Here is a 12,677-nt window from a genome sequence, read left to right as displayed (position 1 = left end):
CTTAACCGTTTCTGAATTACTTTGTTTCTCTTAGCGGAGTGTTCACAGTTAAAAGCACTGCTCTTGCTTCCACTGCAGCCCTCAAGGGAAGAAGATACCTTCTCACAACATATAGACACAAATTGTGGTTCTAGTATTTATTATAATATCAAAAGTATAAAACTGTACAAAATACAAAGGCAGAATGTGGCAGTGTTTTCTTTAAGCTGTCAAAGCTGTATGTACTTTGCTTTAGGTAACTTGTCTGATTTACCATAATTGTACTTAAATCCAACTGGTCATATTGAGAGCTAGAAAATTTTGTTGAGGTATCATTACACACACACAAAATTCTATAATAATTTAGTTTTAACCTTTTTTCTTCAAAGAAAATTTCCAAGTGAGCTTCCTAATGATTCTTAAACCTTTTATTGTGATGCATAACGACTGTAATAGACCTTGACTCCAAGAGTCTGAGAAGGGTAAGTGGGGAGGTAGTCCTTCATCTCTTTTACCTTAGAAATGTCAAGTCCTGATTTTATTTTCACTGGAATCAGCAGATTGTTCAAGTGTCCAAATCTTACTGGAAAGTAATGAGGAACACAAAATAGATTTCCCTGTATACAGCTTGTAAGAGAAGGGGCAGGTGGGAACCAACCAACCAACCAACCGAACAAACAAAAAAACCCCACACAACCAAACCAATAACCACACCAAACTGGGCCTGTCCTTTGGTGGTGGCATTTTCAGTTCAAAGACCCAGAAAGAAGTTACACTTACTGGTGTTTTGTATGGTTTACCCTCCTTTAGAAATAAAGCACTGAGCTTTAGTGGTTGTCCCGGAGGACTTATTGTGATGATACAATGTTTTTGTGGGTGGAAATTATCCCTTCAGCAGACAAGCTGGCCTTTCAAAAGCAAACACAGGACTGATGAAGCCGTTTACTCTGCAATAACATTTCCGTTTCTTGGCTAGTTCTACATTTTGATATATTAAACCCTATGCAGAAAGGACAGAAGTTTTTAAAATTTGTTTAGATCTAATACAACATAAGACGGTTTAAGTCCACTGTTTTAATAATGGGTATTTCAGTTGTGTCTCAGTCCCCCCCACTTTTTTTTTTTTTGGTCATACGATGAAGTATGGAAGTAAATAAAGTTCACATTGCACTTCTGGTTTCTTATCACACAGCACTGGCTACCTGTGAAAACAGAATGACAAGATCTGCATTTCCAATACCTCAAAAGGCACAGGAGTTTGAAATCTTTTCAGGACTTGGTACCTGGATGCATAAAACCTAGACATGGAACTTTGCAGCAGTTCCCCACAGGCCTCTGCCTGCAGGACCTGCTCGATGCTGTGATGCTCTTACCATACCTGTTGCCCAGCCCAGGCCACAGTGGATTAAACTGCATTCTTCTTTTCTGAAACTGAACAGTTTTCACTTGTGTTTGAGATTGATTAAACATTTGCTAACCATAAATTAAGTGCTTTTAAAAAATCATTTGAGAACACATACCAAGGCTGTTAACTTTCCACAAGTTTCAGTAGATTTCAGTATCATCTCTGAGAGGAGACAGACATTTTCAAATACATATATATATATTTCTGTCAAAGCACCACAAACAATTTCTTCTTGTACAGCCACGATGTCTTGTCAATCTCCAGCATTTTCAAACCGTGGATAAATATGAATCAGCAGAACTAAGATGCTGCTTGCAATTAGTTTACATAGTTTTGCTTTTCCTTCAACGGGCTAGCGGGATCCACCTAGACAAGACCTTCCTCCTCATCTCATGTCCTGAGGTTGCTACTGCCACGACATGGCACAGTCAGTCTCAGAGCTGCCGCCTCACTGCGAGCTGTAGGCTCCTGCCGCCAGCAGCAAGTTTCTGCGTGTGAAATGGAGGTGTACGACCGGGGTTGACTTGGTCATGTATGTACCTAATAACAAGTCCTGAGAGTTTTCAGGCAAGTTTATATGTCCAGTGGCTGTGGTAAAGTCATCAGTTTCTAAATCTTCAAATGCTTTCACAGCATCCCACAGACGAACTGTGTTATCCATTGAACCTAAAAAGAAAAAAGAACACCAGTTTGTAGTCTTTTATTAATAACAAAGGTATATTAAAAAGTCACTGCAGAGCAAGTTAACAGAAATGAAAGTTCAAAAAGTAGGTTTGCTCAAAACTAGACTTATGCCCTTATCCTGCAAGGAAACAGACTTTAACAAGCCTCTGCCACACTGAATGCACACATAAAAGCTACCAGGATTTCACCTTCTCTATAATCTAACCTGAATGCCCTGTGGGTAAAGCACAAAGAGCTACTCTCTCAAAACACTTGGGCTTGGATTACCTCACCCTGCACTGAAAGACCAGGACTATTGTGTGAGCTAGATACCAATTTCAGGAAATATTTATGATTCTAAGTCAATAACTGTTTGTTTGTTTGACACAACCAAGACAGCAGAATTTCACAGGCCCAGTGCCCCATGCTTTTACAGAAGCGTTGGGAGATAAACTGAAGTAACCACCCTGCAGGCTGGATCAAACCTGTGCCCTGTCTGTCAGCTTTCACTCCTGCAGCAGTGGCTCACTGAGGATTCTCACTGCAGTGCATTTAGGAACATTACTAAATAAATCTAGAATAATCCTAGTCTGGTTTCATGAAGAAATTACCCTGATGTAACTACAGTGTCTGTTCATTGTTTTTTCTATCAGTAAGTTCAACTTGTTGGCTAATTTTGACCAGGTGGCAGAACAGAACAAGTTTCAAATTCATTAAATTCACATTTATGTTAAGAAAACAGTTTTCTAAACACAACTTTGTGCCTTCATGAAGGGAAAACTGGCAAAGGAGCTCTGCTGTTTTAGACACCAGAGAATCCATGTAGACAGGCAGGATAAGCCAGCTGGCTTCACAAGTTCTGCGGCTCATAAACCTGATTGTTAATATTACACACACATTTCTATATCAAAAATCTACCATGAAGAAACAGTATTCCCTTCTATCTCTTCCTCTCTCTTCAGTCCTGCTGCATGTCTCACTGCCACTCCAGTATCCCGTTCCTTTCTAGTCCAGCCACTTCTCTTCTGCCCTAGAGTTATGTCTCACTTCAGATGCCAGCCCCAGCACCGTGCACAGATCCAACCTTCTCTACCGTCTAACCACACAGACCCTTCCCTTGAGGTCCTGGAACAGTGAGGGGTTATACTTCACAGCCTAGTGAAGTACTTGCCTTCTACCAGCATTTTAAGTTTCTGCTTTTGCTAAGCAAGTGATTCTACTTTGTCTTCCTCAATTTGAGTAACAAATAATATCATTCCTCTTCAGACTGACGGAACACAATGGAAACTTCACTCTTTCCAGTGAATTTTACCTGATGCTAAAATTTCCCCATCTCTACTGAATCTGAGCGCGTAGACAGTGTCAGTGTGACCTTTTAATTCTCCAACCATCAAGCCATGTCCAATATCCCACAGCAAAACTCTTCCATCTGTTGCTCCAGTAGCCAGGAATCGTCCATTAGGAGAAAATGCCAATGAATGAATTGGTCCCTAAAGCAGACATTGGGGGAGAGCGAGGAGGAGTGGACACAACCAAATTAATAAGTTAATTACATCAACTCACATTCAGTCAGTCAAGCCATACTCATTACTCTTCAGAGTCCCACCACAGAAATAAAATCACTTTCATGCTGCCATTACCTTATGTCCAGTGAATATTCTTACGCAATTCCCATTCAAAACATCCCAGAGCCGTACAGTCCTGTCTGCAGAGCCCGTGGCAATATAGTTGGAGTTTGGATGGAATCGGGTGCATGTCACATCAGCAAGATGGCCAGCAAATATCCGTAAAGGCTGGTAGTGATCTGTTGCCCATAGACTGAAAAAAAAAAATAAACAAACACCAGCTTTACTCATAAAAAGAACTTTAATGAAGTTCAATATCTGTTGTGCAATGAGGAATGAAAGGAAGTAACTATGCCGTAGTTTACTGAATTACCAAGATCTGTTTTGGAAAAGTATACTTTCAGAAGAGAGAAAAAGAATATTGTCATGTTGTTAAACAACTGGAAGCGAATACTTGTAATCAGATGGTCACATAAGAGGACAGCATCTCTTTATAGGCATCAGATAATCATGTATGTTGGAAAAAAAAAAATCCAAACACTTGTTCAGCATTTTAACTGACAGGAAATAAAATTTATTTTCAGTAATAGGGTAGGTTATAGGGTCAGCTGATCACTTTCAGGGTTAATCCACCACAAATTGACCCAGACAAGTAAGAAACCCATCCACTTTCTTACCGAGCCACTCTGTCGTGTCCCCCTGACACAAAGTAATAACCATAAGGAGAGAATTGCGTATCCCATACTGGATAGTTGTGTCCTTTATATCCCACCAAACATGTGAATGTTTGGAGACTCCACAATCTGACAGTGCCATCCTCAGAACAGGATAACAGATAGTTCCTGTCATGGGAGAAAGTAGAGCATACTATATATCAGACTTACACATGGATTATATTACCATTGCATAAACACTGAGATGTCTACGGTAAGAAAACTATGGTAAGAAAAATCTGTCCACTGAACAGCATCTGTTTAACATGTCACATATAAATCAGCATTTTAGTGGGGTAAGCAACAATAAACAATTCAAGAAGAGTCCAGTCCTAGGCCCCTATGCAAAAGGAGAGATAACTGGATGTTGATGACTAACTCTGACGACACAACAATATTGAGGGGAGAAAAAAACAAAACAAACAAAAAAACCCAAACCATATGGCACAGAGCTGATCTTTACTCAGGAATTCCAGTTATAGGAAAAAATGACTAGTAAACTGCTACGCTATGTTACTTTAAAGAATATTTTAATGTAACTCTAAACTAAATTTCAGGATTCCCTGAAAGAGAATTCATACCATGTTCACATTTTCAATTCATAATTATAGACTCTGCGTTCATGTTTCACACAAATTTACTTCTCAGCTGTGTTTCTGTGGTGGTTTTTTCCTGATGAGCCACATGCACAAGCAACACTTTAAACATTTAAACTTTTCTATTGTCCAGACTCTCATAATTACATAATGATTTAAAATCTCTTACTTTGAAGACTCTATTCCATACATTTTGAAAATTAAGTCTCAGTAGAATATGAGAAAGTTTAAGAAGTGCAATGATATGCTACTCAGTCTACTTTTATGTTTTGTAATACTATAAGTTAAATCAATGCTGCAATATTGCTCCTCTCTACAATTCAGTTAGTTAAAACCCATCTGAAACTACAGTTTGCAAAAGGTGGTCTATTTTGCCATTTAAGTCCTGAACTTCAAAAAAGGTGCTGGCATCCTCAGCTCCACTTGATTTCAGGAATAGCTAAGAGTGCCTTGAACATAATGAGCATTTACACTTGTACATGATTTCTTAAAAGCTGCATAAACAAGAATTGTTTTAATCTTCTGGAAAAAGCTGCATTAAGAACATGTTTGCATTTAGTAGCACACAACAAAAACTAAAGACAAGTAAACTAGTTAGCTTGTAAACTTATTTTACCTATCAGGACTGAAGCTGGTGCCATAGACAGGTCCACTGTGACCATATAAAATCTTCAACTCACTTGCTGTTTTCTCATCCATGATCCTCTCCAAGACATCGTCTGATTCTTTGTCGATGAGACTGAGGTCTGCAATATTTCAAAGTTCATGTATCATAATAACTGTCAAAAGTTCAAAGACAAATGCAATGAACAGGAAAACAAATTCTTTCTAAAAGAGGCAAGTGTGATGTGAACATGACAAAGTATCTGGAATTGGTAAATTTGATATATACAATGGCATTTAAAATACTTTTCAGCACTGTAAAAGGTGAAAATAATGTTTTACATAATCAACTGCTCTTTCTGAAGTCTTCACTAAGAGCTAAAATAAATTAATTCGGACATCCTATTTTTCATACATATATTGTTCAACCTCCAAACACATTAACATCATCTTGATAGCAAGAGATGCCAAATTTTCACACCTTTTCCCAGGAAGTTAATATGCCACACACTTTCTAGACATGTCCTGACAGCTGCACACCACACACAATTTAAGATAACTTCTCATCTGTAGGCTACCATTTGCTGAACACCATGACGACATCTCAGTTAAATATTCAGAGTAAGAAACATTTGCGTGGTATCCAGCTTTAACTGCAACACATTGTTACATAAACTGAGGGATTAAAGAAGCCTGGTTTGCATTGATTTGTGCCGTTGAGCTACAGAACATTTTATTCCATTCTTCTTAGAGTTCCCTCCTATAATTTCCCCCAGGGTACCTAGATCACCTAAACCCAACTGTCTAACTACACCCCATAGTTACCATCCAGTTAAGATGATGGGCAGTTCCATGCCAGTTACGGCCAGTTCCAAGCGCCATGCGCCAACCACCTCACAGCAGGTGTGCACAAACAGATCTCTCATTCCTTTAAAAATGTTTCTAATGGTCATATAGAAGATACAATCATACATCTCTTTACATATTGTTTCTTCAAAGTGAAAGCATCTAACTGCTGGAGACAAGTCTCCTGCCACAAACAGCTTTCTCTGTTCACAAAAAACACAGTAACACAAGTAACACATGCTCATATTAAGAGTTATTAATCACCTGCTGCTGTTTTCACACTACGTAGCTTCTTTGGAGTCACAGACCACACTCTGACAGTAGAGTCAGCAAAGCCTCCTACAATCATGCTTGAGTCATCTGTAATATCCACTGCAGTCAGACCCTATACACAAAACATCCATTTATATTGTTTATATTTTTCATTACATATTTCAAATATCACAAAATCCTAGGTACTAACAAGAAAATTAACTCAACTTACTTACAAAAAATAGCTAAAGTTATTTACAAAAATTAGATGGAATTATTTTCTAGGATAGACAGAAACACACTTCAATTACTGCACCATTAAAAATAAAACTATCTGAATGAAGCATAGTCAATAGTGACAAAGCAGTACTATTTTGCAGTATTTCAATGCAAGCCATCTGCCATATTCTGTGGAATACACTTTGGGCCCCACAGGAAAAGCAAAAGAACAAATCATGGCAAAATCAGAGCAAAACCAAGGAACATGGAAATTAAATAGTTTAAGGAGTCTTTAAAGAGAATTTTGAATATTTTGTAACATTAACTTTGCAACACTTATTCTGAATACTGCAATAACCCCAGCCAACTCTGTTAAGTCTTCTTTCTTTATTAAGGGTGATGTTCATAATTTTGATTCCCTTTTCCAAATTATCCAAACTCTTCTTTTACCAACCTGGTAAGCATTAAGGAACGTATAGAAACAGATGGAGGGCAGGCACTCTGGACCAAGACGCACACGCCTTGCAGCTTCTTTCATATTCATTACTTTATCCAGCTTGTCAGAATCTTTCAGTTCAGGCAGAGGAATTCTATAAGAAGCACGCATTTTTACAAACTGAAAGTGCTTTCCATATTGTTAATCTAAACAAAGAAAGCAAAACCTTTGCATGCAACCCTTTACTTCAGTATTCAAATAAAAAACAAGAATTAGAAAAACAAAAGACTATGTAGAAGATTAAATGATGAGAACAAGAGCCAGTAGTTTTAAGAATTTCAGACGGGCAGAGGAACAAGATAAATAATTGAGTATGATCTGAAAAGATTAGTGGGTAACTGAGCAAAATTTTATCAAGGGAAATCTATATTGACTTGAAGGGCAAAGACAAATGGTTATATGCTAAGCTTTCCACTACCTCGCTTACAAGTCTTATGGGTAAAGCTGTATACAGCTGAAGTGGCTAAAAATGTCATGTGAACAGTGATGCAGATTTGGCATGACAACACTGGGTTTGAAAAGACTTCTCTACACAACATTCCCTTGGTACCTATTTTGGGGAGGAGCATTAGGGTCTTGTTTTTTACTTTTGGACCCTCCACTATCTTTTTTAGGTTTTTTCTTCTTTGGCTTTCCTTCCTCATTTTCTCCTTCTTCATCTTCATCATCCAATGGCACATCAAACTCTGGTTCTTTCAATAAGCCAAAGAAAACCTGAAAGCCAGTAAAACACACATTGGACAAAACGATATTTGCTGTTCTTACTGAAAACTATTTTTTTTAATGGAAACTTTCTAGTGTAATAGTCCAAGCAATAGAGCTGCCCCTTTAAAACTGCTTAGTGTAATATTAGTGCATAGGTTACTGCTTAACCCATAACAAATGTAGTACATATTGTGCTGTTTTACCCAGCAACTGATCTGGACAACTCTAAGTTCTCCCACCATCTCTTAGCACTTCCTTAAAGCAGAATCCTTAAGGCTTACATAGTTTATCTCTATAGTACTGCAGTACTACGCTGTCAAGACAAACAAACAGCACTTGTGGTAACAACTGGTAGTAAGAATTACAGCTGTTATACAAGTGAGGAAGCCAAACATTTTTAAATGACAGAGTAATTTAGCTCAGGAATTAGTTTCTTAGTTCAGTGGGCTGAATACAAGGTTGTCACTCAAAGGGGTTCAACAGTTTATTCTACCAGACAGTGAAACATCTTGATCTCTACTCCTGCCAACAACTATTTTTATAGTTCTCTTCCTTTGTTCTGTTCATGCTGTCTTTTAAGATCTCAAGTGACCATTGTTATTCTATACTGAGGCATCTTCCTGAAAAACTAGGGAGAACTGTTCAACTATAAGAGCGCAACAATCTTTCCCTCCTACCTTTGCTTTATTAGCCTCTCGTTTTGCCTCCCCAGACAAGCTTCCAACCATAGCATCTATCTGCTGTTTGCTGCGAGGCATTCCATCAAAGATATCAATGTAAAGATGTTCCTGAACAATGTTCCAGATCTGATTGTTCTGCTTTTCCTGAAGATGCCTCTTCAAGAGCTGATAAGAGTCACGGGAAATACGCAGCACAAACTTGCTCGTTCGGAAATCCAGCATGGTCTCGTTACCTTTCATGTGTTCTTTTTTGGTTAAGCTCGATAATACACGCAGGTCATCCTGGTAATAGCACTCCTGATCCCCATGAAATCTATTGAAACAATTTAAGATGAGATAAAATACTTATTATGAAAACATTATCTCCTCAGTGCACACTTATTTACACTGCTCTAACACGAAATAGATATCTAAGGACCTTTTGGAAGCCACTGATTACACATGGGATTATTTTTCTGCTGAAATAAGTTTCGCCCTGTGGAAGACACACCAGTGACTTACTGTACACAGAAAGAATATTCAACAGTTAAAAACTGAGATGAAGAGAACACACAAACGGAACCTCACAGAATTTCACATACCCAAAGGGTTCTTGCCTGAAGTAAATAGTTACACTAACATGTTTATTTACAGAAATGAAACTCTAATTTGTGGTATCATAAAGTACAGGGCATTTTTTATTACGCAAGACTACTTGGGTGTATTTATATCTGATTCATTCTGTGAATACGTACATTTCACAGTGAATATATTTCTCACTCTCCACTTCCATGATATAATAGCTAACATATGTCTAGAGTTTTCCATTTTTACTCAAATCATGTTATAAAACAGTTGCAGCATGGCACATTTTAACTGTTTACAGAACCATCTTTGCTGACCATATTGGAGGGAGACAAAATCTTACTTTTGGACTGAAATACATCATAATACATTAAAACTGCTTAGTGTAATATTACTGCATAGGCTACTGCTTAACCCATAACAAATGTAGTACATATTGTGCTGTTTTACCCAGCAACTGATCTGGACAACTCTAAGTTCTCCCACCATCTCTTAGCACTTCCTTAAAGCAGAATCCTTATGGCTTACATAGTTTATCTCTATAGTACTGCAGTACTATGCTGTCAAGACAAACAAACAGCACAAACAAACAAATTAAATTTTATTTTCTCAAGTGATAAATAAGTGAAACATAGTAAGAGAATAGAAAATTGTAGATTAGCCATAAGTGAATCCCTTCAAACTTAGTTCAAGACTTCCAACATACATGCTATGACATTAGCAAATATTTATAGCACACATTACTTGGGCATCTCCATGCAATTTTCCAGTACTAAAAAACCAAAAAAAATCTTTCTCTAAAGAAGCAGCATCTCTTCATTGATACTTTGCAGCAAGGAGCCAAACATCTCACTATAAAGATGGTTCCAAATATGCACATGGACAGTTCAAAAGCATATAGTTTGCACATCTTTCTAACATATGAGATTGGAAAAGGATTTAAGAACAGTTACTGTAATCCATGGCACCATGTGTGTATATATACCTATGCTACTATAGCTTACAGATTTAATCAAAGAACGAACACAAAATAATGCAACTGAACAAATTAGACACATTACCTTTCAAAAAAAGACTTTGCTTCACTCTCATGTTGATTGTAGACCAATTCCAAATACATGTGCACAAAGAGAGGATAAAACAGCTGAGACAATTCTGCTCGATGACAGTCCAGGGAACACTCAATGAAGTGTTTTAATCCACTGTAGTATTCCTCGTACAGCGTCGGGTCTCCCTGCTGATTGTAGGCTGACAATACTGCACTCACATCTGGCTGATCTTCCACAGCAACACCACCTCCAACTGCAAAACCATTAGCACATAACAAGAGCTTGCAAGACAGCCTGCAAGAGTCAGCAAATACACAGCAGCTAACAGCTCCGCTGGTAAAGCAAGGTTCTCTGAGTAAAACATGACACTAAGTCTTGTGCTTGTTCAGCACTAAGTTTAAATGACACAAGAGAGAGGATGGTAGCACACTATAGTCCTGCAGCCAATTCTCCTACCGTCTCCAACCGTTTTTGCCCTTTCCCTGCCAAGAGTTGCCTATAAGGTGTTTATCATAGTGCCTAATTCAGCTGGGATTACAAGTGTAAAGGAAGAAGCTACTAACATCACCAAAATAAGTTATCTTTGCTACTAGGGCTAGAAATTGTCAAATAAGGAGCAGAATCTTTCAAAGCCTGTAAGATAAACCCCCTATAATTATTTTGCTTCCAGTACACAGGCAAATTAAGCTCATCAAGTGAACAATTTACCAAGACTGCTACACAACCACTACAGGGCAGTGACTTTTTGTCACCTGCTAATGCTGAGAGCTCTGCTCTCCATTGCAGTCATTAAATATTTTCATTGGTTTGTCTTCTATGCAAAAACAATCACATGAGGTGATACCAGGAACAAGCTGACTTTATACTATACATTTACTGGAACTCAGATATACCAGTTTCTGCAATTTCATTATACTATTCTGTAAAGCTGCCCCACAGAACACCTTGATTAAACATATTTGAGTCCAGTTTTCCAAAGGACATATAAAGTACCCAGCAAATCAATCCAGAAATGTATAAAGCCTCCTCTAAAAGTGTTCCGTGGAGCGTTTTTCAAAATGCAGCCTGTACAAGAGCCCTCCATTCTCAGCCCTGCAGCCACATCTTGGACCATCACCTCTAACTACAAAGGAAACCTTCAGCTTCCTGCAGCACCGTTAGTTGAGACTGGACACAAAAGACAAGGGGAAGCATCTCACGCTTTGACAGCACTCCCTGCAAACACAACCGATACCCTTTCCTTGGCTCCTCATCCCACGGAGGTCACCCCCCGGAGACCCTGATCTCTTCCCGAGGTGTATGCAGGAATGACACACGGAGGTGTCCCGCCCAGAAGGTCACCCTAGACTCCTGCCTCGCACCCCAGGAAGCACCACTCCGAGGGAGGCACGACTTGACAGCGACCCTTCTGCCCCGCATCCCGGAGAGCAGCTGCGGGAGGCACAGGGCCCCCCAAGGCCCCAGGGGTCCTGCCGAGAGGGGGGCGACCACCCGCCCCGCGCAGCGACCCTGCACCCCCGGCGGGCCCCACCTTTCCCCGGCGGCACCGCGGCCACCGCCGCCACCCCGGGGCTGGAAGAGGCGACGGTGGCGGCGCTGCCTCCTATGGCGGTGGCGGCAGCGGTGGTGACCCGGCTGAGCAGCGCCTCGCCGCCGGCAGCGTCCGCATCGCCGCCCGGGGCTCCCAGCAGCCCGGCGCCGGCGGGGCTGAGGGCAGCGGCACCGAGGTCGTCTCCGAGCAGGCGGGCTTCGCGGCGCAGGATCTCCTCGGACTCGCGGAGGTTGCTGCGCCGCAGGAACTGCAGCACGGCCACCAGCGTCTGCCGGTCCAGCGCCGTCGGGGATGCGGCCGGGCCCGGAGGCGCAGGCTTAGCGGGAGCCACATCCCCGCCGCTCCCCGCCAGCTCCCCCTCCGCCGCAGCCGGAGGAGCGGCTGGAGCGGCGACTACGGCGGCTGGAGGAGCAGCGGGAGGTTGCGGCGGCGTCCCCGCATCAGGGTCCGGCTTTATCGCCGCCACCTCCGCCGGCTCCTCAGGTAGCGCCGCCATCTTACATCGCCCCCATTCGCCGGCAGCGGGCGGCTGCCGCCAGGCGCGGACGCTCTTGCGACAGTCCGGGCAAAGGGCGGATACTGCTGCTGCTGCCTACCGAGACAATCGCGACTTCATTTTGCGACACCGCCAGGAGCGCTTTATGGCAGCGGGGTGGCCTGAGTGTGTCGAAGAGGTTGTGAGGCGGCTGCTATGCTGTGGGACTCCTGCCGCTAAATAAGTGTAGTTTCGCGTAGTGGCTGCGTGGGTGTGAACCACGGAGCTCCGCAGTGCTTGGGGAGTGCGTGTGCG

General features: G+C 41.1%; 1 protein-coding gene across 2 annotated transcripts; it reads right to left on the bottom strand.

The window, feature by feature from the left end:
• Nucleotides 1-173: 173 nt before the first annotated feature.
• On the bottom strand, nt 174-12,391 carry TAF5 (TATA-box binding protein associated factor 5). Of its 2 annotated transcripts, XR_013922362.1 has the most exons (12): nt 11,867-12,391; nt 10,348-10,588; nt 8,720-9,035; nt 7,888-8,051; nt 7,296-7,431; nt 6,635-6,755; nt 5,538-5,667; nt 4,290-4,454; nt 3,688-3,865; nt 3,360-3,537; nt 1,500-2,050; nt 174-1,410 (listed from the first exon to the last, which is right to left on the bottom strand). XR_013922362.1 is itself a non-coding variant. In XM_080347832.1 (11 exons), exons 1-11 carry the CDS (start codon nt 12,381-12,383, stop codon nt 1,833-1,835), a joined length of 2,364 nt encoding a protein of 787 aa, XP_080203958.1. In that variant the 5' UTR covers nt 12,384-12,391; the 3' UTR covers nt 174-1,832. The 2 variants fall into 2 exon arrangements, 1 of the variants encoding a protein (XP_080203958.1); XM_080347832.1 differs by having other exon boundaries at nt 174-2,050.
• Between the last annotated feature and the right edge of the window lie 286 nt (nt 12,392-12,677).

This window comes from Nesoenas mayeri (assembly GCF_963082525.1).
Source record: "Nesoenas mayeri genome assembly, chromosome: 7".
Lineage (NCBI taxonomy): Eukaryota > Metazoa > Chordata > Aves > Columbiformes > Columbidae > Nesoenas > Nesoenas mayeri.
The sequence above is the reverse complement of the archived record's forward strand: the minus strand, read 5'-3'. Positions and strand labels throughout refer to the sequence as shown.